This window comes from Aotus nancymaae, unplaced genomic scaffold, assembly GCF_030222135.1.
Source record: "Aotus nancymaae isolate 86718 unplaced genomic scaffold, 86718_ANA_hifiasm-v0.15.2.pri h1tg000049l, whole genome shotgun sequence".
Classification (NCBI taxonomy): domain Eukaryota; kingdom Metazoa; phylum Chordata; class Mammalia; order Primates; family Aotidae; genus Aotus; species Aotus nancymaae.
In genome coordinates, this window is record NW_026988463.1 from 3,081,283 (window position 1) to 3,108,349 (window position 27,067).

At 53.4% G+C, this 27,067-nt stretch overlaps 1 protein-coding gene and 1 long non-coding RNA gene across 7 annotated transcripts; one reads left to right on the plus strand and one right to left on the minus strand.

Annotated features, from left to right (window-relative positions):
- Positions 1-10,113: 10,113 nt before the first annotated feature.
- LOC135269007 (uncharacterized) lies at positions 10,114-26,481 on the minus strand. Of its 2 annotated transcripts, none has more exons than XR_010337338.1 (5): positions 26,394-26,481; positions 18,152-18,266; positions 17,069-17,471; positions 13,915-16,302; positions 10,114-11,153 (listed from the first exon to the last, which is right to left on the minus strand). It is a non-coding gene; the product is annotated as an uncharacterized LOC135269007 (long non-coding RNA). The 2 variants fall into 2 exon arrangements; XR_010337337.1 differs by having other exon boundaries at positions 17,069-17,983.
- Positions 14,191-22,002, plus strand: ZNF205 (zinc finger protein 205). 5 transcript variants are annotated; one of them, XM_064362370.1, is made up of 7 exons: positions 14,191-14,310; positions 14,973-15,111; positions 17,267-17,480; positions 17,718-17,809; positions 18,297-18,417; positions 20,284-20,397; positions 20,627-22,002. In XM_064362370.1, exons 2-7 carry the CDS (start codon positions 15,055-15,057, stop codon positions 21,694-21,696), a joined length of 1,668 nt encoding a protein of 555 aa, XP_064218440.1. In that variant the 5' UTR covers positions 14,191-14,310; positions 14,973-15,054; the 3' UTR covers positions 21,697-22,002. The 5 variants fall into 5 exon arrangements, with proteins under 5 accessions (XP_064218440.1, XP_064218441.1, XP_064218442.1 ...); XM_064362371.1 differs by having other exon boundaries at positions 15,041-15,111; XM_064362372.1 differs by lacking the exon at positions 14,191-14,310 and adding an exon at positions 14,345-14,559 and having other exon boundaries at positions 15,041-15,111; positions 20,627-21,696.
- Positions 26,482-27,067: the final 586 nt, after the last annotated feature.

Below are 27,067 nucleotides of genomic sequence, written 5' to 3' on the forward strand. Positions count from 1 at the left end.
TCCCTGGACACTTCTCAAAAGAGCGGAAACCGGCTTGACCCCAAAATCAGCGTCCAGGCAGAAAGGCAAGGTCCTGGGGTGAGACAAGACCCACGCTACCTTTGGGCATCCTTCCTTCCTGAACCTCTTCTCGGGTATGGGCTTTAGTTAACATCCCTGCCCCTGGCCCACTGCGTGCAGGTATCATTAGTTCATTCGTCCATCCACTCACTCGAGGAACGCTTGCTTTCCTAATGTCCCTGACACCAAGCTTGCAGTGCTGAGTGCAGCAGACACGTGCTGCTTCCCTGAGGCTCACGAATCTGCTCCGGACCAACCCCTGAATTCTTTTTGAATTTTATTAACTCGAATGACTTTGCAGGACAAAAGAGCTTAATGAATATTAAAGTCCCTTCAAATTCTTCCTGGTCTTGGAAAATACACTCTCCTCTCCCAGGGTGCTGTCCACTAAAAGAAACAAAAATTCTTGTGAAGTAGCACCATTAAAGAGTTAAAAGGGGCTGGGCACGGTGGCTCATGCCTGTAATCCCAGCACTTTGGGAGGCCAAGGCGGGTGGATCACGAGGTCAAGAGATCAAGACCATCCTGGTCAACATGGTGAAACCCCGTCTCTACTAAAACTACAAAAAAAATTAGCTGGGCATGGTGGCACATGCCTGTAGTCCTAGCTACTTGGGAGGCTGAGGCAGGAGAATTGCTTGAACCCAGGAGGCGGAGGTTGCGGTGAGCGGAGATCGCGTCATTGCACTCCAGCCTGGGTAACAAGAGCAAAACTCTGCCTCAAAAAAAAAAAAAAAAAAAAAAGAGTTAAAAGGAAACAGGTGAGATTAATTTTAATAACACAATTTAGTTAACTTATTATATCCAAAATGTTATTATTTCAACAAATACAATTACTGACATGCTGCATATTTTTGTTCATAAAAGTCTTCAAAATCCAGTGCATTTTACAGTGAGAGCACATCTCAGCTCTGACTCGCCGCATTTCAAGCACTCAGTAGCCATTTGTGGCTTTGGGGCGGTTCTGGGACCTCAGGATTGTGATGTTTCCTGTGGGGAAAGACTATTGTGGCTACTGAAGGCAGAGGAAGAACAACAATGGGCAGTGTGCAGGGCACTGCGGTCCCGCAGGAAGGGCCTCGCCTCTCCCCTGGAGAACATACCTGCTTACTGAAATAATTAGGATCCTAAAACTTCTGTAGGGAAGAAGGGGAGATGAGAAGTGAGGAAGGAGCGAGGGGACACCGGGGAAGGGAGAAAATGGAGCCGGGGCTGCTTGATTTGCAGCTAATTTATGATTAAAAAGGTCCAGCCAGGCTGGGCACAGTGGCTTATGCCTATAATCCCAACACTTTGGGAGGCGGAGGTGAGCAGGTCACGAGGTCAGGAGTTCGAGACCAGCCTGACCAACATGGTGAAACCCCATCTCTACAAAAATTAGTCGGGTGCGGTGGCGTGCACCTGTAATCCCAGCTACTCAGGAGGCTAAGGTATAAGAATCGCCTGAACCCAGGAGGCAGAGGTTGCAGTGAGCTGAGATCTTACCATTGCACTCCAGCCTGGGTAATAGAGCGCGACTCTGACCCCCCCAAAAAATCTTATTTTTTTTTTTACTTCCTACTTACGGAAGTACGTTCGGGTACAGTGGCTCACACTTGTAATCCCAGCACTTTGAGGGTGAGAAAATCACTTGAGCCCAAGAGTTTGAGAGCAGCCTGGGCAACATAGTGAAACCCTGTTCTACAAAATTTTTTTTTTTTAAATTAGCTGGTTGTGGTGATGTGCATCTGTAGTGCCAGCTACTCAGAAGGCGGACATGGGAGGATCATTGAGCCCAGGAGTTGGGGGCTGCAGTGAGCTATGATCACACCATTGCTCTCCAGCCTGGGCAACAGAGGAAGACCCTATCTCTAAAAACAAGCAAAACAAGTAATAATACAAAAAGAAAAGGTAGACGTTCCAAGCAGCAGGGAAAGAGCAGATGCACAGCAGCGATACACTGAAGATCATCGCCCTGTGGGCTTCTTATTCACGCCTGGGAGGAATCAGGTATTAAGGTGTTTTCTTTTTTTTTTTTTTTTTTTTTTTTTTTTGAGAGTTTTTCACTCTTGTCACCCAGGCTGGAGTGCAATGGCATGATCTCGGCTCACTGCAACCTCCACCTCCTGGGTTCAAGTGATTCTTCTGTCTCAGCCTCAGGAGTAGCTGGGATTACAGGTGCCCAGTACCGCGCCCGGCTAATTTTTTTTTTTAGACGAAGTCTCACTCTTATCCCCCAGGCTGGAGTGCAATGGCGCAATCTTGGCTCACTGCAACCTCCGCCTCCTGAGTTCAAGTGATTCTCCTGCCTCAGCCTCTCAAGTAGTTGGGATTACAGTCACCTGCCACCACACCCAGCTAATTTTTGTATTTTTAGTATTGTATTTGTATTGTATTTTTGTATTTTAGTATTATATTTTGTATTTTTAGTAGAGACAGGGTTTCACCATGTTGGCCAGGCTGGTCTCAAACTCATGACCTCAGGTGATCTGCCTGCCTTGGCCTCCCAAAGTGTTGGGATTACAGGCGTGAGCCACTGTGCCCAGCCAGGTATTAATGAGGTCTTGAAACCAATTAGCAAACTTAATGTTCACAGCTGGAGACAACAAATGCAGGGACACAATCCCCAGGTGGGTATGAGCTAATCCTGCCGGGTCCGTCGGGTTTCGTTCTTTCTGTGGACATGTCAGGGCCCCTGGACAGTCCCGCTCCATTCTTATGGGCATGAGGAAAATGTAGTGGTCACAGCTTGGGAAATCCAAAGATTACAATGGCCCCAAGATCCAAGCTCACTCGATTGGAGATCAGTACAAATATAAAACACATCCAGAAGACCTCCAACAAGGAGCAGAGGTAGAACAGGATGAAAGTTAATAGGATCCGATGGGTCGTGGTGGCTAACGCCTATAATCCCAGCACTTTGGGAGGCTGAGGTGGGCAGATCATCTGAGGTCGGCGGTTCGAGACCAGCCTGGCCAACTTGGTGAAACCCTGTCTTTACTAAGAAAAAAAAAAAACCATACACACACACACACACACACACACACACACACACACACGAGCTGGGAGTGGTGGCATGTGCCTGTAGTCCCAGCTACTCAGGAGGCTGAGGTAGAAGAATCCCTTGAACCTGGGAAGTGGAGGTTGCAGTGAGCCGAGATCGAACCACTGCACTCCAGCCTGGGTGACAAAGCAAGACTCTGTTTTAAAAAAAAGAAAAGGCCGGGCGCGGTGGCTCAAGCCTGTAATCCCAGCACTTTGGGAGGCCGAGGCGGGTGGATCACGAGGTCAAGAGATCGAGACCATCCCGGTCAACATGGTGAAACCCCGTCTCTACTAAAAATACAAAAAAATTAGCTGGGCATGGTGGCACGTGCCTGTAATCCCAGCTACTCAGGAGGCTGAGGCAGGAGAATTGCCTGAACCCAGGAGGCGGAGGTTGCGGTGAGCCGAGATCACGCCATTGCACTCCAGCCTGGGTAACAAGAGCGAAACTCCGTCTCAAAAAAAAAAAAAAAAAAAAAGAAAAGAAAGTTAATAGAATCTATATCATGGCAATTGTGTGAAGCAAGCAAGCAACTTTGAGATGAAAAATAACCCAGTTTCTATTTTTTTTTTTCTTTTTTAAGACAGGGTCTGGCTCTGTTGTTCAGGCTGGAGCGCAGTGGCACAATCATAGCTCACTGCAGCCTTGATCTCTCGGGCTCCAGCGATTTCTTGGGCTCCTGCCTCAGCCCCTTAAGTAGCTGGGACTACTGATGCACACCACCCATGCCCGGCTAATTTTTTTTTAATATCTTTTTGTGGAGATGGGGTGTCACTATGTTGCCCAAGCTGGTCTCAAAATCCTGGCCTCAAGCGATCCACCCACTGAGGCCTCCCAAAGTGCTAGGATTGCAGGTGTGAGCTACTGCTCCCCACCCCATCTCCAATTCCTGAGATGCTTTAACAGGACATGTCTGTGTTATCATGTGTCCACACAGCAGCCTGAAGAGGCCTTGGGCTGCACCCTGTCCTGATTACCTATGGCTGTTTAATTACCCCCCAATTCTTAGTGGAAAGCTTGAAATCGCTCCTTTGTTCATGATTTTGTGGGTCAGGAATGCAAGCCAGGCTCAGCTGCATGCTCTGCTCTGGGTGGCACCGGCTGAGGTCACTCAGTAGATTTACCCTACTGGAGGGGCCGAGCTGGCTTCGCTGGGATCTGATGCTTCATGAGGGTGGATGGAGGTCTGGGCTCAAATGAACCAGAAACTGAAGTGTAAACGGAGTTAGCCCAGAAACAGACACCAATATGGGAGTAGGAGCTGGGCACAGTGGCTCACTCATGTAATCCCAGCAAATTGGGAGGCTAAGGCAGGAGGATCACTTGAGCCTAGGAGTTTGAGACCAGCCTGGGCAACATAACAAGACCCCATCTCCACAAAAATTATATGGGGCCGGGTGTGGTGGCTCACGCCTGTAATCCCAGCACTTTGGGAGGTCGGGCAGGCGGATCACCTGAGGTCAGCAGTTCAAGACCAGCCTGGCCAACACGGTGAAACCCTGTCTCTACTAAAAATACAAAAAGCAGGCTAGGACGGTGGCTCACACCTGTAATCCCAGCATTTTGGGAGACTGAGGCGGGCATCTCACAACCTCAGGAATTCAAGACCAGCCTGGCCAACATGGCGAAACCCTGTTTCTACAAAAATACAAAAAAAAAAACAACTAGCCAGGCATAATGGCAAGCACCTGTAATCCCAGCTACTCAGGAGGCTGAGGCAGGAGAATCTCTTGAACCCGGGAGGCGGAGGTTGCAGTGAGCCAAGATCGTGCCATTGCACTCCAGCCTGGGTGACAGAGTACGACTCTATTTCAAAATAGAAATAATAAAAAGTAATAAATGAAAACATCCTCCATCACTGACTTGTTTTGTTTAGCATTCCTGCCCTTCCTGGCCCTACTAGATTCTCCTGGCTCACCTCGCACATTTATTTTCTTTTTCTTTTTTTAAACAGTTTCGCTCCTGTTGCCCAGGCTGGAGTGTAATGGCACAATCTTGACTCACCGCAGCCTCTGCCTCCCAGGTTCAAGTGATTCTCCTGCCTCAGCCTCCTGGGTAGCTGGGATTGCAGGCGTGCACCACCATGTCTGGATAATTTTGTATTTTTTAGTAGAGACGGGGTTTCTCCATGTTGATCAGGCTGGTCTTGAACTCCCAACCTCAGGTGATCCGCCCGCCTTGGCCTCCCAAAGTGCTAGGATTACAGACAAGAGCCACTGCACCCGGCCAGTTCATCTCACGTATTTCTTACCGGAGTCCTAGAATTGGCCATTTACCTAAGGAGCCCTGGTTCTTATCCTTAATTGGTTTCTTTTTTATAAAACAGTATAGGCCGAGTGAGGTGGCTCACGCCTATAATCCCAGCACTTTGGGAGGCTGAGGCCGGTGGATCACGAGGTCAACAGATTGAGACCATCCTGGTCAACGTGGTGAAACCCCGTATCTACTAAAAATACAAAAATTAGCTGGGCATGGTGGCGAGTGTCTGTAGCCCCAGCTACTCGGGAGGCTGAGGCAGGAGAATTGCTTGAACCCGGGAGGTGGAGGTTGCAGTGAGCTAAGATCGCGCCATTGCACTCCAGCCTGGGTAACAAGAGCGAAACTGTCTCAAAAAATAAAAAAATAAAAATAAAATAGTATAAAGTGTTCACAAAAATAGAATTTTTAAAAGAATGAGACAAAAACATGGAAGTTCTACATTTTTGACGCCTAATTGAGTGAGAAGAATGTGACAGAAATTCATGGGAAAGAACAGAGAGGAGGGAATCTCAAGGCTGGGGTGGGGATAGGAGGTAAAAGGACAGCAAGGCGGGTGCCTAGGCGTCCTGGCCATCTGTCCCTGTGAGGGGCGTGCCTCCTACAGGCTCCCATCCCTGCTGGCTTCAGTGAGTTTGGCTCCTGTGTGAGTGAATGCAGCCAGAAACTCCATCCAGCACTGGGGGATGCTTTGAGTATCAGGTAGCAGCAGCAGCAGCAATGAGTATTTTCAGATAGTGAGAGTGCCGTTTCCTAAAAATGCACCAACCCCTAAAGGGAAAGTAATTTAATTTACCCTAATTTCCAACCCCAAGGGTCAGCCCCAAAGCCTTCATGAGGGATTATTGAGTTTAGTTCCAATAAAGAGTCTCCTACCTGGAGGCTGCAGTGAGCCGAGATCTCGCCACTGTACTCTAGCCTGGGTGACACAGCCAGACTCCGTCTTAAAAAAAAAAAAAGTCTCCTTCCTGCCTATCCTGTGAGCTGTCTCAGCTCCCAGGTAGAGACAATATATTGGATAATAGGATATGGGTATGTGGGGTTTTCTGGTCCTGAAGTTCACAGCTTGCCTGAAGCTAACAAGTTTGACCAAAAAAGAAAGAAGTGCTGGCCGGGCGTGGTGGCTCAAGCCTGTAATCCCAGCACTTTGGGAGACCGAGGCAGGCAGATCACTTGAGGCCAGAAGTTAGAGATTATTCTGGCCAAGATGGTGAAATACCATCTACTCAGACCAGCTCAGCCACAGAGTCCCCCACCCAGGCAGCGCTGAAGACACTGAGAAGCAGACACCCAGATAGAACAGTAAAGTAGGTCTAACTGGGGGTCAACAGCCTTCTGAGCTGAGAGCCTCAGGGGCTGACAGCATTCCGGGATGAGGGCCTTGAGCAGATTCTGATCCACGTAGTTATTTTCTCTGAACAGCTGATTATTATTAACAAACAGGTGTTCTGCGTTTTCTCATAGAACCAAGATAAACTAGGTAGACAGCTGGTGCCTGCTCACCACTGATCAAGGACAAACTAGAAAGTATTCTCCACGAGGGGGCCACGGGGGCAGGGCCACACATCACATGCTTTAAGCATTGTATTAGCCGGTGTATGATATACACATACTGTTTTGCTACTTTAGAATGCCCCAAGTAGTTTTCCACTCGGTGGGGGGCTGGCTAGGTTTTCCTTGCCGCTGTTCTTAGCAAACAATATATTTTAGCATACACTGAGCATTTCTCAACACCCATCTCTACTAAAAATACAAAATTAGCTGGGCATGATGGCGTGCACCTGTAGTCCCAGCTACTCGGGAGCCTGAGGCTGGAGAATAACTTGAACCCAGGAGGCAAAGGTTCAGTGAGCCAAGCTTGCACCACTGCACTCCAACCTGGGCAACGGAACGAGACTGTCTCAAAACACACAAATAAAAACCCATCTCTACAAATACGAAAATTAGCGGGCATGGTGGCATTCACCTGTAGTCCCAGCTACTGGTGGGCTTAGGCAGAAGGATCACCTGAGCCTGGGAGGTGGAGGCTGCCGTGAGCTGTGATCATGCCACTGCATTTCAGCCTGTCTCAAAACAAACAAAAAGCAAAGAATCACTTGGTGTTGCTGCCCAGGGATGCTCTTTGTGCCCTCCCCGGGGTTTGTCCAAGACAGGAATAGTCTGCTTTTCCCAACTGCGGTAGGCAGGCTGCCCAGACAGATACCCAGGCTGAGATTCGTGAGGCAGGCTTAGGCCAGGAGCCTGGGCTGAGGATACCCCAGCGGGCAGGCGCCTCAGAATAGCCTCCCCTCCCGCCCTATTTACAAGCTCAGGTGTCTTGTTCATTCACTAGAAAGCCATGAAGGTTCCATGGTCATAGTTGTTGGGGTGGTTCCTGTCCCTGCAAGGCAAGGGTGTCAAGATGTGGGGGGTGGGTAGAAGCCTGGTTAATTGTAACAGACCCATACAAAAGAATGCTCTCTAGTTAAAATAAAAAAAGAGCAAAGCAACGCTGCATTTTTTCTCCCTATTTTTCTCCTTTTGTCTTTTTTTTTATTTTGAACAATCTCTAAGATATATGTCACCCACACAGAGGGGACAAGTCCCAGGTAGACCATACGGTATAGTCCCATTTTTGGAACAAAACAAAACACCTTCAGCCGGGGAGACTGTACCCGGGTGCCCCGGCAGGGGTTGGCGCCTCATGGATCGGGATCCTAGCCCCGGAGGTTGGACTCTCCCTTCGTTAAGACCCCGGGGTCCCAGACATGGAGGCAGCCTCGGCGCTCCACTGTGGAGGCCCTCGGGCAGGAAGCGTCAGTTTCCCCACGGGCAGAAGCCAACCCGAGGCTCGGGTGCCCTCACCCCTCGTGCTCCCCAAGGCGATTGCCTACGCGCCCCAGGGCGGGACAGGTGGGGCCCCGCGAGAAGGCTCGGCAAGCCGGAAGTTGTAATGGGGCAGCCGGACTGAAAACGCGGGGACACCGGCCAGGGTCGACCGCGCTAGGATGACCCTCCCCGCTCGGTGGAGCTGCCGGTCGGGGACGCGGACGGGAGCGCGCAGGTGAGGGCGGTGGGGCGGGGCCATAGGGGCTGCGGCCAATCACCGGCGCCTCCCGTAGGCGGGGGCGGGGCCGTTGCCTGGGCGACGCGCTGCCGCGTGTGTGTTCTGTGAACTGCTGCGCTGGGCTTGTCGACAGGTGCGCGCGGGGCTTGCGGGTCTCCAGCTGCTCGGAACTTGTTCTCCTAAGGCCGAGTCGGTTTTGGGGACCCGGTCGCCTTCGCGCCTCCGGGGGTGAACGGGCCACGGGCCGCTCTGACTTTCACGCCCTGGTGTCCGGTGGCCCCGGGAATTATTTTCTTCTTTAAAAAATGTGTATTCCTGGGGTCCTACCTATCTAACACTTCCGCTGGTTTCTTTTTCTTTTAGAGTTCAACATTTGCTCTACTCTTTATTATTCTTGTTTTTCTTTACCTCGCTCAATTCCTTTATTTTCCCCTATCGTCGTCTCCTTCCTTTCTTCCTAAGGGAAGCTACATCGCCCTGTCTCCAACCTGGCATAGCCACCTTAATTAAGCACCAATTATTATTATTATTATTATTTTGAGACGGAGTCTCACTGTCACCCAGGCTGGAGTGCAGTGGGACAATCTCGGCTCACTGCAACCTCTGCCTCCGCCCCGGGTTCAAGCAATTCTGCCTCAGCCTCCCGAGTAGCTGGGATTACAGGCGCCTGCCACCATCCTAGCTAATTTGTGTATTTTTTTAAAATTTATTTTACTTTAGGTGCATACTGTATCTGGCATTTCTCCCCATGTTATCCCTCCCCACCCCCTAATTTGTGTATTTTTAGTAGAGACGGGGTTTCACTGTCTTGGCCAGGCTGGTCTTGTACTCTTCATTTAGTGATCCACCTGCCTCGGCCTCCCAGAGTGCTGGGTTTACAGGCGTGAGCCACTGTACCCGGCCTAATTCTTGAAGTCTTGACTTAACTGTCAGGTTGATCTCTGAGAGCAGATTACGATTATTTTACTAAAGAAGGAGTCCTCTCCTTACTCGGAGTCAGTGAAGCCCGAAGCTCTGCTAAGTACCTTCATCCATTATAGTCAATTCTTGAGAGGTAAGTATGTCACTATACAGGTGACCTATGAGTTGAATGCCGACAGCAGGTGTGTTCTGCTGGACTTGTATGGATTCTTAAATTTTCTTTCTTTTTCTTTTTTTGAGATGGAGTTTCGCTTTTGTTGCCCAGGCTGGAGTGCAATGGCACAATCTCGGCTCACTGCAACCTCTGCCTCCTGGGTTCAAGAGATACTCCCGCCTCAGCCTCCTGAGTAGCTGGGACTACCGGCATGTCCCACCATATCTGGCTAATTTTGTATTTTTAGTAGAGACGGGGTTTCACCATGTTGATCAGGCTGGTCCCAAACACTCGACCTCAGGTGATCCACCTGCCTTGGCCTCCCAAAGTGCCGGGATTACAGGCGTGAGCCACCGAGCCCGGCCTGCTGGACTCTTAAATTTTTAAACTTTTTTTTTTTTGAGACAGAGTTTCGCTCTTGTTACCCAGGCTGGAGTGCAATGGCACGATCTCGGCTCAGCTCACCACAACCTCTGCCTCCTGGGTTCAAGCAATTCTCCTGCCTCAGCCTCCCGAGTAGCTGGGATTACAGGCATGCGCCACCATGCCCAGCTAATTTTTGTATTTTTAGTAGAGACGGGGTTTCACCATGTCGACCAGGATGGTCTCGATCTCTTGACCTCGTGATCCACCCATCTCGGCCTCCCAAAGTGCTGGGATTATAGGCGTGAGCCACCGCGCACGGCCTAAATTTTTAAACTTTGTCATCAATTTAGAAGTCAGGAGGTCACAGAGGAATCACATTGTTTTTGGTTTCTCTTTACCAGTTTCTCAAAGGCCTCCAAAATCCCTTTACCCTCCCATCTTACACCCAAGCTATTGGTCACTTATATTAGCTGGTGGCTGGAGGCATTTAAATTTTCTGTTTTTAAATAGAGTTGAGGATCTCGTTTTGTTGCTGAGGCTGGTCAGGAACTCTTGGGTCAAGCCATCAGCTCCCCATGGCATCCCAAAGTGCTGAGATTACAGGCATGAGGCACTGCACCCGGCCCTGTTTAAGTTTGTAATGTCTGCTGTACTTACGGACTCATCTTGCCCTGATGCCTTTCGGAGCTCTTTTAGGGGCTGCTGTTGCCACACAGCAACTGTGGTAACCCTCTCTCCTAGACCTGCCTACATCCAAAAGCCAGCCCTGGAAGGAATACCTCTCATTCTCAAGAAGAAGTTAATGTCTGCTTTATAGTAGATGTCCAATAAACATTCTTTGAACAATTAAATAGATGCTCAGATTTCATTTGACCTAATTTAGGTGATCCCATGTTGGGATCCAAACCTTTAAACTCCCTCAGTATCCTTGAAGTGGCCCCTTTTGCTGGTAGAGAAACTTTTGCCCAGGAGTCAGGATACATCCACTTTTGGGGGGCTTGGTGCACTCCTGGGACTGTGTAGGGTAAAAGGGTCCCTTTCAGGAGTGAATTCCCTGACCCTGGACACTCAGCTCTCCTCCAGGTTGGCAGAGTGAAGAGTGTCATCATTTCCAGGACCCGTCTCCACTTCATTGCTCACTCCGGCTTGAAAACAATACTGACTTGCTAAGTTGCACGTCCATCTTGGCCTTGAGGATTAAACACCTGGAAGCCAGGTGTGGTGGCTTGCACCTTTGGTCCCAGCTACTCAGCAGGATGAGGCGGGAGAATTGCTTGAAGTCAGGAGTTTGAGACCAGCCTGGGTGATACATCAAGATCACATCTCTAAAAAATAAAAAACAAACAGAACACTTGGCCGGGTGCAGTGGCTCAGCCTATAATCCCAGCACCTTGGGAGGCTGAGGTGGGTGGATTGCTTGAGCCCAAGAGTTCAAGACCAGCCTGGCCAACATGGTGAAACCTTGTCTCTACTAAAAACACAAGAATTAGCTGGCTGCAGTGGCACTCGCCTGTAATCCAGCTACTCGGGAGGCTGAGGCAGGAAAATTGCTTGAACCTGGGAGGTGGAGTTTGCAGTGAGCCCAGATGGTGCCATTGCACTCCAGCCAGGGTGACAGAGCGAGACTCTGCCTCAGAAAAACAAAAATGAAAACAAAACAACAAAATCCCAAAAACAGAACGTTTGGAAAACACCAGAGACAAACCCTAAGAGGAATTTTTCTTTCATCAAATTGACAATACCATCAATCAGAATCTTGGAACTCCTAAAACATGTTTAACTCCAAAAGCAGAGTTGCAAACTCAAATGCTCAGGGGCCAAGTAGGCATTGTGGCCACCTAGAAAGTGGGCTCCGAAGGTGGGCAAGTTGGGTGCCGCATGGGCAAATGTTCTGATTTTTTTTAAAGAATCAATTTTATAGGCCAGGTGAAGTGGCTCACACCCATAATCCCAGCACTTTGGAAGGCTGAGGTGGGCAGATCACCCGAGGTCAGGAGTTTGAGACCAGCCTAACCAATATGGAGAAACCCCATCTCTACTAAAAATACAAAATTATCTGGGCGTAGTGGCACATGACTGTAATCCTAGCTACTTTGGAGGCTGAGGCAGAAGAATTGCTTGAACCCCAGAGGCGGAGGTTACGGTGAGCCGACATTGAACCATTGCACTCCTGCCTGGGCAACAAGAACGAAACTCAGTCTTAAAAAGAAAAAAAAGGCTCACGCCTGTAATCCCAGCACTTTGGGAGGCCGAGGCGGGTGGATCACGAGGTCAAGAGATCGAGACCATCCCGGTCAACATGGTGAAACCCCGTCTCTACTAAAAATACAAAAAATTAGCTGGGCATGGTGGCGTGTGCCTGTAATCCCAGCTACTCAGGAGGCTGAGGCAGGAGAATTGCCTGAACCCAGGAGGCGGAGGTTGCGGTGAGCCGAGATCACGCCATTGCACTCGAGCCTGGGTAATAAGAGCGAAACTCCGTCTCAAAAGAAAAAAAAAGAATTAATTTTATAAAATCTCCCCTTATTTTTAAATGTTAGAAACTAAGTTAAAAAAAATTTAAGTCCAAGCACGATGGCTCAGGCCTTTAATCCCAGCACTTTGAGAGGCCAAGACAGGTGGATCACCTGAGGTCAGAAGTTCAAGACCAGCCTGGCCAACATGGTGAAACCCCATCTCTACTAAAAATACAAAAATTAGCTGGACATGGTGATGTGCGCCTGTAATCCCAGCTACTCAGGAGGCTGAGGCAGGAGAATCACTAGAACCCAGGAGGCAGAGCTTGCAGTGAGCCAAACTCCCATCATTGTACACCAGGCTGGGCCACAGAACGAGACTCCATTTCAAAAAAACAAAAATTAAACCCTCTGGGCACAACAGCTCAGGCCTGTAATCCCAGCACTTTGGGAGGTGTGAGGATCGTTTGAGATCCGGAGTTCAACACCAGCCTGGGCAACAAAGCAAGACCCCCATCTCTATAAAAACAGTTAAAAAATTAGCCAGGCATGGTGGTGTGTATCTGTGGTCCCAGCCACTTGGCAGGCTAAAGTGAAAGAATCACTTGAGCCCAGGAGTTTGAGGTCATGGTGAGCTATGATTGTGCCACTGCACTTCAGCCTAGGCAACAGAGCAAGACCCTATCTTACAAAAAAAAAAAAGTAAACCCTTGAGAGCCCACACAACACACCAGGGGCTGGTATGGGCACAACTGTGTCTGTCTACTGGGTGAAGCTGTGTGTCTCAGGGGATTTTGGTGAGCCAAAGACAGCGGGCCTGAGAATGTTTTCTAGAGGAAGCTTCCTGGAATCTGATTCCAGGACTGGGCCCCTGACCCTTTTCCTGCCACCCAGCCCCCATGCCTGCCCAGGAGAAAGAATTCCTTCTCCCAGAAAGTAAAGCCCAGTCTCTGTCCTCTCCATCTTAGGCCTACTTCTCAGGGTCTAAAGGGTACTAGTGCCTCAGAAGCAGAATCTCCAGCTGCCAGGGGTGTTTGAGAACCTAGGACCACATCCCAAGCTGAAGTGAGTCTGGAAAAATCAGATTTACTCACTTCTTTTTTTTTTTGAGACGGAGTCTCACTCTGTCACCCAGGCTGGAGTGCAGTGGTGTGATCTTGGTTCAGTGCAACCCCCCACTCCCGGGTTCAAGTGATTCTCCTGCCTGAGCCTCTCAAGTAGCTGGGACTACAGGCGTGCGCCACCATGCTCAGCTAATTTTTTTTTTTTAGTAGAGATGGGGTTTCACCATGTTGGCCAGGATGGTCTCGATCTGTTGACCTCATGATCCGCCCGCCTCAGTCTCCCAAAGTGCTGGGATTACAGGTGTGAGCCACCCCTCGCCCGGCCTGATTTACCCACTTCTTCCTGAGGTGTGGGGCATCCAGGTTGGGGAGAGTCCCCATCCTGTTTCCCAAGTTCACTCTTAGGAAGAGAGTTCTGTGCCAGTCTTGGGGGTACCCAGAAGGCCCTTGACTATGAGTCCTTAAGTGAATTCAGAGTCCCTCAGGAGACAATAACCTTCAGAAACCCCGTGTGCTAACATGAATGGTCCCGCCCTCTCCACCCTGCAAAATGCCCTTCTTTCTACCTGTGAGGACGACTGCAATGCTCTCTTTGAAACTTCAAATAACACAATCTTTCCACGAAATACATCTTCCCATTTTTCCATTTTGGTGGCCCTGCCTTGCTGGCATTACAAACATGTGCTGGGTGAAGCCATCCTCACAAGCCGGCATTGCGGATCTGGGAGCTACCTCTTGGCCAAGAGCAGGTGCAACCGAGGCTCGGGACTCCAGACCCGGAACCCTCAAAACCGGGAACGCTGTAGGGCTGCGGCTGCATGGGGAATGGGATCTGGGAGGGACTTCCTGTTGTCCCTAATCCCAGTCTCCACCCGGCTCCCCCGCCCCGTGCAGGCTGTGGAGACTCCCTTCCCCGGGGAGGGGCTCCTGCTGCCGCAGGTGCCCTCTCTGCCTCCACCCCGGTGAGAACGGGGTGTTGGGGAGGGCTCCGATCCCGATACCGGCGCAGATGATTAGCATGCAGGAGGGGATGGGGTCAAAGGTGGAAGGCTTCGAGCTGGCAGGAGAGAAGGGGGCCAGGACCAGGTTTAGGAAGGAGAAGGACATTGTCTGCCAAAACCGAGAGCAGGATGGGCATCCCAGGCCCGGGGCAGGTGGTTGCATCTGCAGAGGGGCTGCTGAGAGCAGGCAGGTTGATTTCTGAATCCCAGGTAGGGCTGGGAGTCAGGTATGGACACGGGGTGCATGTCCCGAGGTTGGGGGACAGCGGGGCCTGGATTCCCCTGGCTCTGGTGGGCGGGGTCCCTCCAGCACCTGTTTTGCAGGATCACTGCAGAACTTTCTGCTCCTGATGACAGGAAGTATCAATTCCAATTTAGCCCCGGCTTTCCCTGAGCTGACTGCACTGAGATGTAAGGCTCTTGCTTCAGCAATAAAGGGGACAGTACAAAATAGCACTCTTTCAAAAACAGGACCCAGAAAACATCACAGAGTGGCACTGTCAGATAGGGTCTGGGAGACTTTCTTTCCGATGGGTACCAGGCAGTGCTGGTCCTCATGGGGATTTTCGGGGCTCTTTGGAGGTGCCCAGGAAGCGAGGGCTGGTTTCTGTCTGCTCTTCCAGGCTCCTGGCCAAAAGCTGGAGGGGGCTTGGCCAAGAAGAGGGAGCAACAACTCAGCTGTTCTTTCTAGTTCTGAAATAGAAAATGTCTGCAGACGGTGGAGGCATCCAGACCACCCAGGACAAGAAGACAGCCCTGGAGGTATGGATGGGGCCGGGTGAGGGAGGCGTGCCATGGGAGGGCTGGTGCGGAGATTTCCAAGGCAGGGAGTCTGGACCCATGGAAGAGTTAGACTCACTGGGGTGGGGGGTCAAAGAGAAGGTGGCATGCTGGGTAGTACCCTCTGTCTGGAATTTACAGGATAACAGTTTTGCTTTCCTGGTGAATTCTGTAGTCAGTGGCCACAGGAGATGGCAGGGGGCTGGGTGGGGGTCCTATTGGTGAAGTTTTCTGTCTGAGCAGCACTCAGAGAACACAGTGAAACCTGTTCTCCTTCCCTGTGCTTCTCTATCTGGAACCACAACTTCTCATCTCTCTGGGTCTGAGCTCCCAGTCCTTCTGCCTGCCTGTACCTGCTGCCTGTGTGTGCATGCATGTGTGTTTGAGTGTGTGTGTGTGTGTGTGTAATTACTATTTGCAGGGGACCTGGGTCTCTGGGCTTGGAGTCGGAGGAGTGTGAGTCAGCAACAGGCCAGGGGCCAATCCCCCGGCCTCTGGGAACCAGATGTGTCACTGTAACATGCAGATCACATACCTGCCGTTCCCACCTGCCTCGCAGGGTCATTGAGAGGCTCTAAGGAGATACTAGGCATGAGATGCCATCATCTACGGTTTTCACACCGTAGAAGCACAAAGAATTGTTAGCATGATTCAGTTTTCTGTCCACTTCCGTGTGCCCTGAACACCCTGCACCTGTGAGTGGAGCCCCACGGGTCGGCATTCTCTGCTGGCACTGGCTTCTGTCTGGTGTGCACAGGAAGGGAAGAATGACCGGCGCCAACCTGTGTTTATCCAGGACTTTCCTGAGCCAGCAGCTCCTTCTCCATCATTATCTGTGTGAACCTCATGATTGCTCTGTGCAGGTGAAGAGCAGCTGCGTCCCAAAGGCTGCCTGGCTGGGGAGGGGTGTCGCCAGGTCTGGCACCCAGGGACCCTGACTCCTGGCCTGAGGTCCTTTCCCTCCAAGACCCAAATACAGATAGGGCACGGAGGAAGGTGTGAGGCCCCAGCAGAAGGCTGGCCAGTCCCTGTGCTGTAGATGAGGCCCCACCAGGGCCCTCCCTGACTTTCCCGAAGCTTTTGAGCTCTGTGGTCACCGGCCGTTGTCTCCTCCCCAGCCGTGGTGTGTTCGTCTCCCGTGGCTGCTGTCACAAGTTTCCACTCTCTGGGGATCTGAAAACAACCAAAATTGGCCAGGTGTGGTGGGTCACGCATGTAATCCCAGCACTTTGGGAGGCTGAGGTGGGCAGATCTCCTGAGGTCAGGAGTTCGAGACCAGCCTGGCCAACATGGTGAAACCCTGTCTCCACTAAAATACAAAAATTAGCCGGATGTGGTGGTGCACGCCTGTAATCCCAGCTACTTAGGAGGCTGGGGCAGGAGAATCGCTTGAACCCGGGAGGCAGAGGTTGCAGTGAGCTGAGATCATGCCATTGCACTCCAGCCTGGGGGACAAGAGCGAGACTTCGTCTAAAAAAAAAAAAAAAAAAACTAGAATTGACTTCTCACAGTCCTGGAGGCCTGAAGTCCAAAATCTAGGGTCTGCAGGGTCACCCTCCCTTTGGAAGCTCTAGGCTAGGAGGACCAGCCCTTGCCTCTTCCAGCTCCTGGGGACTCCTAGTGTCCTTGGCATGGGCATCCCTCCAGTCTGCTTCCTTCTCTGTGTCCTCCCCTATTCTTTTAAGGACATAAGTCATTAGATTTTAGGCTCTCTCTAAATCCAGGATGATTTCATCTCAAGATCTTTAACTGACCTCTATAAAGACCCTTTTTCCCCAATAAGGTCCCATTCTGAGGTTCAGGGAGGACATGGATTCTTAGGGGACATACTCAAGCCACTAGGCTTGGTGTCCTCATACACTAATAAACAGCGGTCAACACTGCTGTGGTCAGTGTGAGGCTGGAGCTTAAGGGGTAGCTGTCCTCGGCATGTGCCCACCTGCTCCGTGGTGGCAGAGTGACGAATGTTCCTCCTCTTGCTGCCTGTGCTTGCTGGGGTGAGCTGGAGTCGAGGCAGCAAGGCCAGACCTTCAAGCTTTGTCTTGCACGTGGGTTCAGACCCTGCTGGAACGGCCTGGCAGGCAGCTCTGGGTGTCTCTCCCACTCATCCGGCTCCTGATGGGGCTGTTCCTTCTAGGTTCCAGATCGCGGACATCCTCATCAGGAAATGCTTTCTGGGCTGGGGGAGGCGGTGCCTTCAGGGGCCACTCAGGAGTCATCACACATTAAGATGGAGCCAGAGGAGCCACACCCCGAGGGGGCATCTCAGGAGGACGGGGCTCAAGGTGCATGGGGCTGGGCACCCCTAAGTCATGGCTCTAAGGAGAAAGCTCTCTTCTTGCCTGGAGGAGGTAGGAGAGGGACGGGGAAGAGGGGCTTTCCCAGGGAGGCAGCTGTGGGGAGGTGGGACTGAGGGTCTCTATGCCGGCAGGGGATGTGCTCTCCCCATGGCCCCCTGCCCCCTGGCAGCCTCAGAGCCATCTGACCCTGTCCTTGGGTTGGGCCGGGGGTTGAGTTTGAGGCAGCTAGGGTAGCAGCAGGTCCAGCAGGATGAGCTGGTCACCCTGAGGACCACTCTCCTCCCACAGCCCTCCCCTCCCCCCGGATCCCAGTGCTTTCCCGAGACGGGAGGACCAGAGACCGGCAGATGGCCGCGGCGCTCCTCACCGCCTGGTCCCAGGTGAGTGGCCCTTCCCCGGCCCCTGCATGGTGCTCAGTTCTTCCTGCATCTGCTGGTTCTGTGCAAAGCCAGGACCCCGCTGGCCCCGCTTGCAACCAAGCCCGAAGCCTGGGGCTCTTCCTAGTGCTGCTGGAATTGTCCAGACTCAAGGCCCACAGTCAGGCCTGGCCAAAGCTGGAGGAGAAGCAGCAGGAAGTAAAGGCACGGGGGCTTTCACTGGAAGCTGTCGGGAGCCGTCTGAGCTGAGGATGGGGGCTGCACGGGCATCTGAGTCTTAACTGTAGTCCCTGAAAATACCGTTTGGTCTTTTCTCAACTCCCCAAAAGGCCTCGGGTGACTCACCCGCTTCCCCATCAGATGCAAGCGGCCGGCCTCACTCGAGACAGCGGGTTGGGAGTCCGGGGTCTCGCCACACATCTCATGTCATGGTGTCCCTTCACCGTGTCCACAGCGTGTCCTGCAGAGTGGATGTTTCACATTATTTCAGATGCCAGTGACCTTTGAGGACGTGGCCTTGTACCTCTCCCGGGAGGAGTGGGGACGGCTGGACCACACGCAGCAGAACTTCTATAGGGATGTCCTGCAGAAGAGAAACGGGCTGTCGCTGGGTAAGCACTTGCCTGGCGGGGGGACTGGGGTGTCAGGGAGGGGTCCTGCTCTGCCGTCTCCTCTCTACTCCCTTTCCTCCCTCTCCCTCCCATCCTTCTTCTTGTCCCTCGAGACAGCACCGTTCCATGGAAACTTTTGTAACGATGGAGATGTTCTCCATGTGCTAGGATGGTAGCCACAAGCCCTGTGTGGCCGCTGAGCACTTGAAATGTGGGTAGAGCCCTCAAGTTTTTGACTTTAATTGGTTTTAATCAGCTCAGATTAGAGTTGAAATAGCTGCGTGTGGCTAGCAGCTACTGTACTGGATGCTGACCCGGGAAGTCCGCTTGTCCTCGGTTCATCCGCAGGGCTCACTCCTGTAGCTCCAGCTCCCTTTCCAAGCCCCAACTTCAGAGGTGTCTGAGCAGCGAGCTCGGCTTCGGGGCCTGGGGGCTGCCTTCCCTGGAGGGAAGTGACATGAGCTGAACTCCCCAGGCCCTGCAGACCCGGGGTGCCCCAACTGCTTTGAGGGGCAGGTGCTTGTCTCCGAGGGGCTTTGGTTCCCTTCGTTTCTTGGATGGTAAGTATTTGAGTCGCAGAGCTTTTTTTTTTTTTTTTTTTTTGTTGAGACAGAGCCTTGCTCTGTCACCAGGCTACGGTGGAGTGGTGCCATCACAACTCATGCAGCCTCAGCTTTCTAGGCTCAAGTGATCCTCCTATGTCAGCCTCCTGAGAAGCCAGCGCTACAGGCACCACCAGGCCCAGCTAATTTTTTCTTTTTCTTTCTCTTTTTGGTAGAAATGGGATCTCACTATGTTGCTCAGGTTGGTCTTGAGCTCCTGGGCTCAAGCCATCCTCCTGCTTTGACCTCCCATAGTGTTGAGATTACAGGTGTGAGCCATTGTACCCAGCCATCCCAGAGCTTTTGACTCCTCAGTTCCAGACTCTAGTTTTCATATGGAAAAATCAGTGTTCAGTGATTCATTAATTCATTCATTTATTCATTCATTCAGTTGATACCCAGCTATTGCACACTTGCTAGTCCAGGCAGAATCCAGGACTCAGCAGTTCCAGCTGGTGGCATCATGGTGGTCCCGAGGCCCCACTGGCCTGCACCAGGGACGGTCACCCCTTTAATTAGCTCAGGTTGCACACCACTGCTCTTATGGTTCCCTGGGGCCTGGGCCAGCGAGCCCAGGCAAGTCCTGGGGAATCAGAAGGAACTCAGCACCCATTTCAGCCCCATGGCAGGCCTCACAGACTCCCCAAGCCACCTGGTTGGTCCAACACATTCCTTTCCTCCCACTGGTGGTGGAAGCCAGGGCCTCTCTGCTCTCTTACTGAGTTGGCCAAAACTCCCGGGGCCACTCACCTCCGAGACTCAACAATGGGATGACCTCTTAGTCGCTGGCAACCCTGGCCCTCATTGTCCCAAGTCCTCCCGCTTGGAGAGCCACTACCCAACTCCGGCTGTGGGTGTAGGCGTGGGTTACTCGTCCAGTGGGTCACGATGTGGGGTGTTGCCCACTCCTCTCCCTCAAATGCTGTTGCTTGTTCAGGGAAAGAGGAGACAGGCCTACCCAGCTCTGAGGAGAGCAGCTTTGGCAGCCCCCAGCCAGGGGCGGACCCCTACCCAGCTCTGAGGAGAGCAGCTTTGGCAGCCCCCAGCCAGGGGCGGACCCCTACCCAGCTCTGAGGAGAGCAGCTTTGGCAGCCCCCAGCCAGGGGCGGACCCTACCCAGGGGGACTTCTTGAAGCTGCTTTATTTTACCCCATGTTTCCAGAGTCTCACCCCCCCACTTTGGCCCCATCAGTTTTGGGGGATGATATCTGCCACTGGGCAGGGCCAGCAGGCCTGTGACAGCATGACACCTCTTTCTGGGCAGGCTTTCCCTTCAGCAGGCCTTTCTGGGCCCCCCAAGTGCAGGGCAAGGGCGAGGCCTCGGGCTCCAGCCGGCAGACAGGAGATGAGAAGGAGGATTGGAGAGGCGTGTGCACAGGTGAGGGATGGGGGCGCGCCTTTGTCTAGGTGAGTGGGGTCCAGACGCGGGTCTTCTGGCTGTTGTCTGTGGGAGCAGGGCAGGGCCGCCAGACCCCCTCCTCTGTAGAGGGCAGCCCTTGCACTTTCTGGTCTCCCAGAATCCAGCCCCCACCCTCAGCTCTGCCTTCTCCACCAATGGGGCCCCTAGGGAAGCTTGTCCCTCACCGGAAACGACTTTCTTTTTCCAGGACCCATCCAGGAGGGGCAGGGGGTGCCGATCCCACCCGTGGCAGCCCTTGGAGATGTGAAGCCCTTCAGAATCAGGGCAGGGAAAGTCCAGGGGGCCGTCCCGCAGTGCACACAGGAAGCAGCCTGCGGCTGGAGCTCAGGGCTGGCCAGAGACGCGGGGCAGCCGGCGGATCCAGACAGCACCCCGGATGCAGCCCCGCCCGACCCCAGTCCCCCGGAGCCCCAGGAGGGCCGTGTCCCAGGGAAGCCCAGCGAGGAGGAGAAGGGCGCCCCGGAGAGCGGCGAGGAGGGCCTGGCCCCCGACGGCGAGGCGGGCAGGAAGAGCTACCGGTGCGAGCAGTGCGGCAAAGGCTTCAGCTGGCACTCGCACCTGGTGACGCACCGGCGCACGCACACGGGCGAGAAGCCCTACGCCTGCACGGACTGTGGCAAGCGCTTCGGCCGCAGCTCGCACCTCATCCAGCACCAGATCATCCACACGGGCGAGAAGCCATACACCTGCCCCGCCTGCCGGAAGAGCTTCAGCCACCACTCCACGCTGATCCAGCACCAGCGCATCCACACCGGCGAGAAGCCCTACGTGTGCGACCGCTGCGCCAAGCGCTTCACCCGCCGCTCGGACCTGGTCACCCACCAGGGAACCCACACGGGCGCCAAGCCGCACAAGTGCCCCATCTGCGGCAAGTGCTTCACGCAGAGCTCGGCGTTGGTCACCCACCAGCGCACCCACACCGGGGTCAAGCCCTACCCGTGCCCCGAGTGCGGCAAGTGCTTCAGCCAGCGCTCCAACCTCATCGCGCACAACCGCACGCACACGGGCGAGAAACCCTACCACTGCCTCGACTGCGGCAAGAGCTTCAGCCACAGCTCACACCTCACCGCGCACCAGCGCACCCACCGCGGCGTGCGGCCTTACGCCTGCCCGCTGTGTGGCAAGAGCTTCAGCCGGCGCTCCAACTTGCACCGGCACGAGAAGATCCACACCACCGGGCCCAAGGCCCTGGCCATGCTGATGCTGGGGGCGGCGGCGGCGGGGGCTCTGGCCGTGCCCCCACCCGCTCCCACCTAGGAGGCCAGGAGGGGGGAGCGGGGCGCCTGGGGCCGCTGGGACAGCCCCACTGGAGTCAAGGCCCCGAGGGAGGAGAGAGGGGCGCAGGAAGGGAGCTGGGGCGGTGAGGGCATGGGGTGGGTCATGGCGACGTGGGAGGGGCGAGGGCGAGAAAGGGCAGGCACTGTGGCTGCGAAATTAAAGGCCTTGGACTTGACGCTCCCGCCTACAGCTCTGTCTCCTGAGGCCTTGGCACTGATCCCCCCAGCATGGGGGAGCTCCTGGGGCAATCCCTTGTCCTCAGTGAGGCATCCCTCGAGGCCTCATTGGCTTGAGCATCTTCTCCTCCCCAGCCTCCACCTCTGGGTTGGGGTCCCTTTCGTGAAAGGCCTATTCCAGAGTCTTGCACACATTGGCAAGCCATGACTTCAGAGAGGTTTTCAAGACCAGCCAGCCACTCCTGGACCTGGGAACCTCTTGCCAGGCTGTCTGCTGCTGCCGCCACTTGTCCCAAGAGCACTGCTCACTGAACCCGCACTCCCCCTTGGCTCTTCTCTTTGGAAGCCAGGAGCAGGCAGAGCGGGTCTGGAAACTGCTGCCTGCCCTGTCTCTCACCCAGGCACCGGTGGCTGTGTTCTGTGACTGGTCTTTTCCATCTGCTCCCACCATGGCCTGTCTGTGGTCCAGTGAGGGCTCCTCACTCACCAGGGGCCACTTCCCTTCTTGGCCCATGTTGCAGCTGCTGCCACCTGCCTCTGCTTTGTCTCACCTCCTTGGCCTCTTGGTATATATCCTTTATAATTTGCCCTATTCGCCTCTGCCTGGCTCTGATTTACTCCTGGTCTTCCCCTGTTTTTTTTTTTTTTTTTTGCTTTGTTTTCTTGTTTTTGTTTTTGAGATGGAGTCTCGCTCTGTCACCCAGGCTAGAGTGCAGTGTGGCACAATCTTGGCTGACTGCAACCTCTGCCTCCTGGGTCCCAGAGATATTCCTGCCTCAGCCTCCTGGGCAGCTGGGACTACGGGCATGTGCCACCATGCTCGGCTAATTTTTTGTATTTTTTGTAGAGATGGGGTTTCACCATGTTGGCCAGGCTGGTATCGAGCTCCTGAATTCAGGTGATCCGCCTGCCTCAGTCTCCCAAAGTACTGGGATTATAGGCATGAGACTCTTGCCTGGCTTCTTCCCCTGGTTTTAAGCTCTGCAGCTCCCAACTCCCATTCTCTGCTTTTTCCCCTGGGTGGGGATGAGCTCAGCCTGGCTGTCATCCCATATCTGTGGCCCAGCTCCTGAGATAACTTTCAGTTCTGACACCAACTGATCATGAGGATGTCTGCACCAGGGAGGCCATAGAGACCCCACCTGTCTCTGTGGATTATGGGGCCACCAGGGTGGCCACAGCCCTGGTTGGCTCCCAGCTCCAAACAAAAAGAGTGGCTTGCCTAGGACAGTGGACTGAGGAGAGTAATCATAGCTGCCAGTTGTTAAGCAGCTGCTCTTCCAGGCACGGGGCCAGGCACGTGGCCAGGCACTGTAGACTCAGCGCCCCGGCTTTCCACAACAATGTGAGTGGGAATTGCTAGCCCAGGTTTTTCCTTTCCTTTTTTTTTTTTTTTTTTTTTTTGAGACAGAGTCTCGCTCTGTCACCCAGGCTGGAGTGTAGTGTGTAGTGGCATGATCTCAGCTCACTGCAACCTCTGCCTCTCACATTCAAGCAATTCTCCTGCCTCAGTCTCCCAAGTAGCTGGGATTACAGGCACGTGTCACCATGCCTGGCGAATTTTTTTGTATTTTTAGTAGAGACAGGGTTTCTCCATGTTGGTCAGGCTACTCTTGAACTCCCAACCTCAGGTGATGCGCCCGCCTTAGCCTCCCAAAGTGCTGGGATTATAGGCGTGAGCCACCACGCCTGGCTGTTTTGTCTTTTTAAAAATAGAGATGGGGTCTTGCTATGTTGCTCAGGCTGGCCTTGGACTCCTGGGCTCAAGTGATCCACTCACCTCAGCTTCCCAAGTAGCTGGGACTACTGGTGTGCACCACTAAGCCCCATGCAGGGCTATCTAAAAGGAGGAGGACAAAGCTGGGCACAGTGGCTCACACTTCTGAGCCCAGCACTTTGAGAGGCCACGGCGGGTGGATCAATTGAGGCCAGGAGTGTGAGACCAGCCTGGCCAGCATGGTGAAAGTCTCTACTAAAAATACAAAAATTAGCTAGGCATGGTGGCAGGCACCTGCAGTTCCAGCTACTTGGGAGGCTGAGGTAGAATCACTTGAAGCCAGGAAGTGGAGATTGCAGTGAGCTGAGATCTTGCCACTGTACTCAGCCTGGGCGACAGAGTGAGACTGTCGCAAAAAAAAAAAAAAAAAAAAGACAGCCGGGCGCGGTGGCTCACGCCTATAATCCCAGCACTTTGGGAGGCCGAGGCGGGTGGATCACGAGGTCAAGAGATCGAGACCATCCTGGTCAACAAGGTGAAACCCTGTCTCTACTAAAAATACAAAAATTAGCTGGGTATGGTGGTGCATGCCTGTAATCCCAGCTACTTGGGAGGCTGAGGCAGGAGAATTGCCTGAACCCAGGAGGCGGAGGTTGCAGTGAGCCGAGATAGTGCCATTGCACTCCAGCCTGGGTAACAAGAGCGAAACTCCGTCTCAAAAAAAAAAAAAAAAGACAATAGACTTGACCTTCGGGAATGTTAGACTCAGCGAGACACGGGTAGAGGGATGTAATCTACTGGAAACCAGGGAGCTGCTTACCAGTAGAAGCCAGGAAGGACTTGATGGTGTTCAGGTGGTCTCTAGAATCTAGGCTAGGGATGCTGGCAGGATTGGTTGAATTAAATGATTATTTATCAGGCCAGAAAAAAAAAAGCTGTTTCCTCCCTTCAGCTTGTCTTCATGGCTCCAGTCACTCAGACAGAAATAGGATTGCTCTGCTCGGCTCAGGGTGAGGGGTGAAGGGAGACTCATTTGTAAAGCAAGGTTGCTCTCAAAGAGTTTTTTGTTTGTTTGTTTGTTTGTTTGAGATGGAGGCTCACTCTATCACCCAGGCTGAAGCTCACTCTATCACCCAAGTGAGTACACTGGTGCAATCTTGGCTCACTGCAACCTCCGTCTTCAGGGTTCAAGTGATTCTCCTGCCTCAGCCTCCCCCGTAGCTGGGACTACAGGTGCATGCCACCATGCCCGGCTAATTTTTTGTATTTTTAGTAGAGATAGGGTTTCACTGTTTTGGCCAAGATGGTCTTGATCTCCTGAGCTTGTGATCTGCCTGCCTCGGCCTCCCATAGTGTTAGGAATACAGGTGTGAGCCACCGTGCCAGGCCAAAGAGGTCATTTTCTTAGCAACAGAGGTAGGAGAGTTGCTAAAATGACCCTGGAAGCCGTCATCACTTGGCAAGAGAGCTGAGCAGAGTCCTCACTCACACAGTGAGTGTTGCTTGCATTAATTTCAGTTCCTTATGCTGCGTGGTCAGCGTCCCAGGGACCAGGTGTCAGGACTTGAGTGATTCAGAGGTCTGTTGAGGCTGGGTGTGGAGGCTTACACCTGTAATCCTAGTAATTAAGGAGGCTGAGGCAGGAGGATCGTTTGACGTCAGGAGTTTGAGACCAGCTTGGGCAACATAGCAAGGTTATTCAATTTAAAAAAAGAGCCAAGCATGGTGGCACATGCCTGCAGTACCAGCTACGTGGGAGGCTGAGGTGGGGAGGCTGAGCCCCAGTAGGTCGTTGAGAAGACCGTTGAGTGATCCAGGGAGTCATTTAAAAACTTCACTTTGGCCTCCAGGGAGCCCAGACAGCACACAGTATCCTGTTGAGACGTTTCCCCTTTGGTGGGAGAGTGCAGGGGCACGGGCTCCAAGGGTCCCTTGGAGGGTGCCTGCAGATCGCCACTTCCTAGGGCTGGGTCCACTTCGTCCTCTAGGGATCCCTCCAGAGGCCCCATTACTCTTGCCCATAGATCTGGCAAGAGTATCTTAAGAGTGGAACTTGGCAGTTGGGAAATATTCGACAATCGCAAGTAAGACACGGGGGAGTACGGGCTGTGCCATGGAAGGGCCTGGAACGCCAGGTTTATGGGTTCTCATAGCTTGGTGGGTGATGGGCGTCACTGATGGGAGGCTGGAGGGAAGAAGCCACCGAACGGTCTTGGTGTCTCCCAGGGTAGAGGGTGAGCAGGTTCAGCGGTTTCCCTGGCTTCCCTGGGGCTTCTCGCCCACTGGAAAACCCCACTAGATCATCACTGACGCTGTGTCTGGAGCATGGTGAGGGCGGAGGCGGAGAGGCACGAGGTTTCCATCCTGGCTTCCCCACCTGCTTCCCTGCGGCCCCAGGTCCCTGTTGCAGGCGCTAACGGATCGGCTGGCGGCTCTGCCCCCATGAGCCGGGGGCGTCGGCCTCAACGCAGTCCTAGCGTAGGACAGCGACTCCCAGCTCCCGGGCCCGGTCCGGTGGTGAGGCCGGGAATCCGCGGGGTCCCAGGGCCCAGCCTTTCGCTCTGCTGCCCCATCGCCCGCCAGACTGAGTCCCAAGAGGCCACGCCCCCGCTCTGCCCTCAGCCAATCAGACAACGGGGCGGGGAGAAAGGCGGCTCTAGCAAAACCAACCGATCACGGCGAACGTTTGTTCCCAGTGCGGCCCTCCCCCTGCCACACCCCAAGCCGCATGGTTGCCCCGGCAACTACTCGAGGTTCCAGGGTTTGAAACGTTGGGTTCTTACCTTTCGCAGGGCGTTCGTTACCGAAGGAAGCAAAGACCAAAGGGCTGGACTCCCTTTTGCTGCAGACCTCAGTCCTCATAGCCCGCCCCGCCCCGCCCCGCCACTGACTTCCTGGGTCTATCACCGAGATGCCGAGCCTCCTGCAGTCCTAGAGAGGATGTGGCTCAGGGCCAGGATCACTTCTGGCTTTAGGCGGCCACTTCCGTCCCCGATGACTGCCCGCCAATTAGCTGCACTGGTTCCTGCACCAGGGCTGAGTGGCTTCGCAGCACCTGCTGCGGCGCTGGAGCATCTTCCGATCTCCCAAGCATTGGCTGACTGTGCTGCCAGCTGCCGTGCGGCCACGGCCGGCGGAGAGCGCGGGGGAGCGTTAGGGCTGGCCAGGCGTGGTGGCTCACGCCTGTAAATTCCAGCACTTTGGGAGGCCGAGGCGGGTGGATCACGAGGTCAAGAGATCGAGACCATCCTGGTCAACAACGTGAAACCACGTCTCTACTAAAAATACAAAAATTAGCCGGGCATGGTGGCGCGTGCCTGTAATCCCAGCTACTCAGGAGGCTGTGGCAGGAGAATTGCCTGAACCCAGGAGGCGGAGGTTGCGGTGAGCCGAGATCGCGCCATTGCACTCCAGCCTGGGTACCAAGAGCGAAACTCCGCCTCAAAAAAAAAAAAAA

Bases quoted from the DNA above. Each gene is read 5' to 3' on its own strand.
- ZNF205 (XM_064362370.1), top strand. From the start codon at position 15,055: ATGTCTGCAGACGGTGGAGGCATCCAGACCACCCAGGACAAGAAGACA. The intron at 17,481-17,717 runs GTAGGAGAGGGA...CTCCTCCCACAG, and splicing joins TCTCTTCTTGCCTGGAGGAG to CCCTCCCCTCCCCCCGGATC. The intron at 17,810-18,296 runs GTGAGTGGCCCT...ACATTATTTCAG, and splicing joins TCCTCACCGCCTGGTCCCAG to ATGCCAGTGACCTTTGAGGA.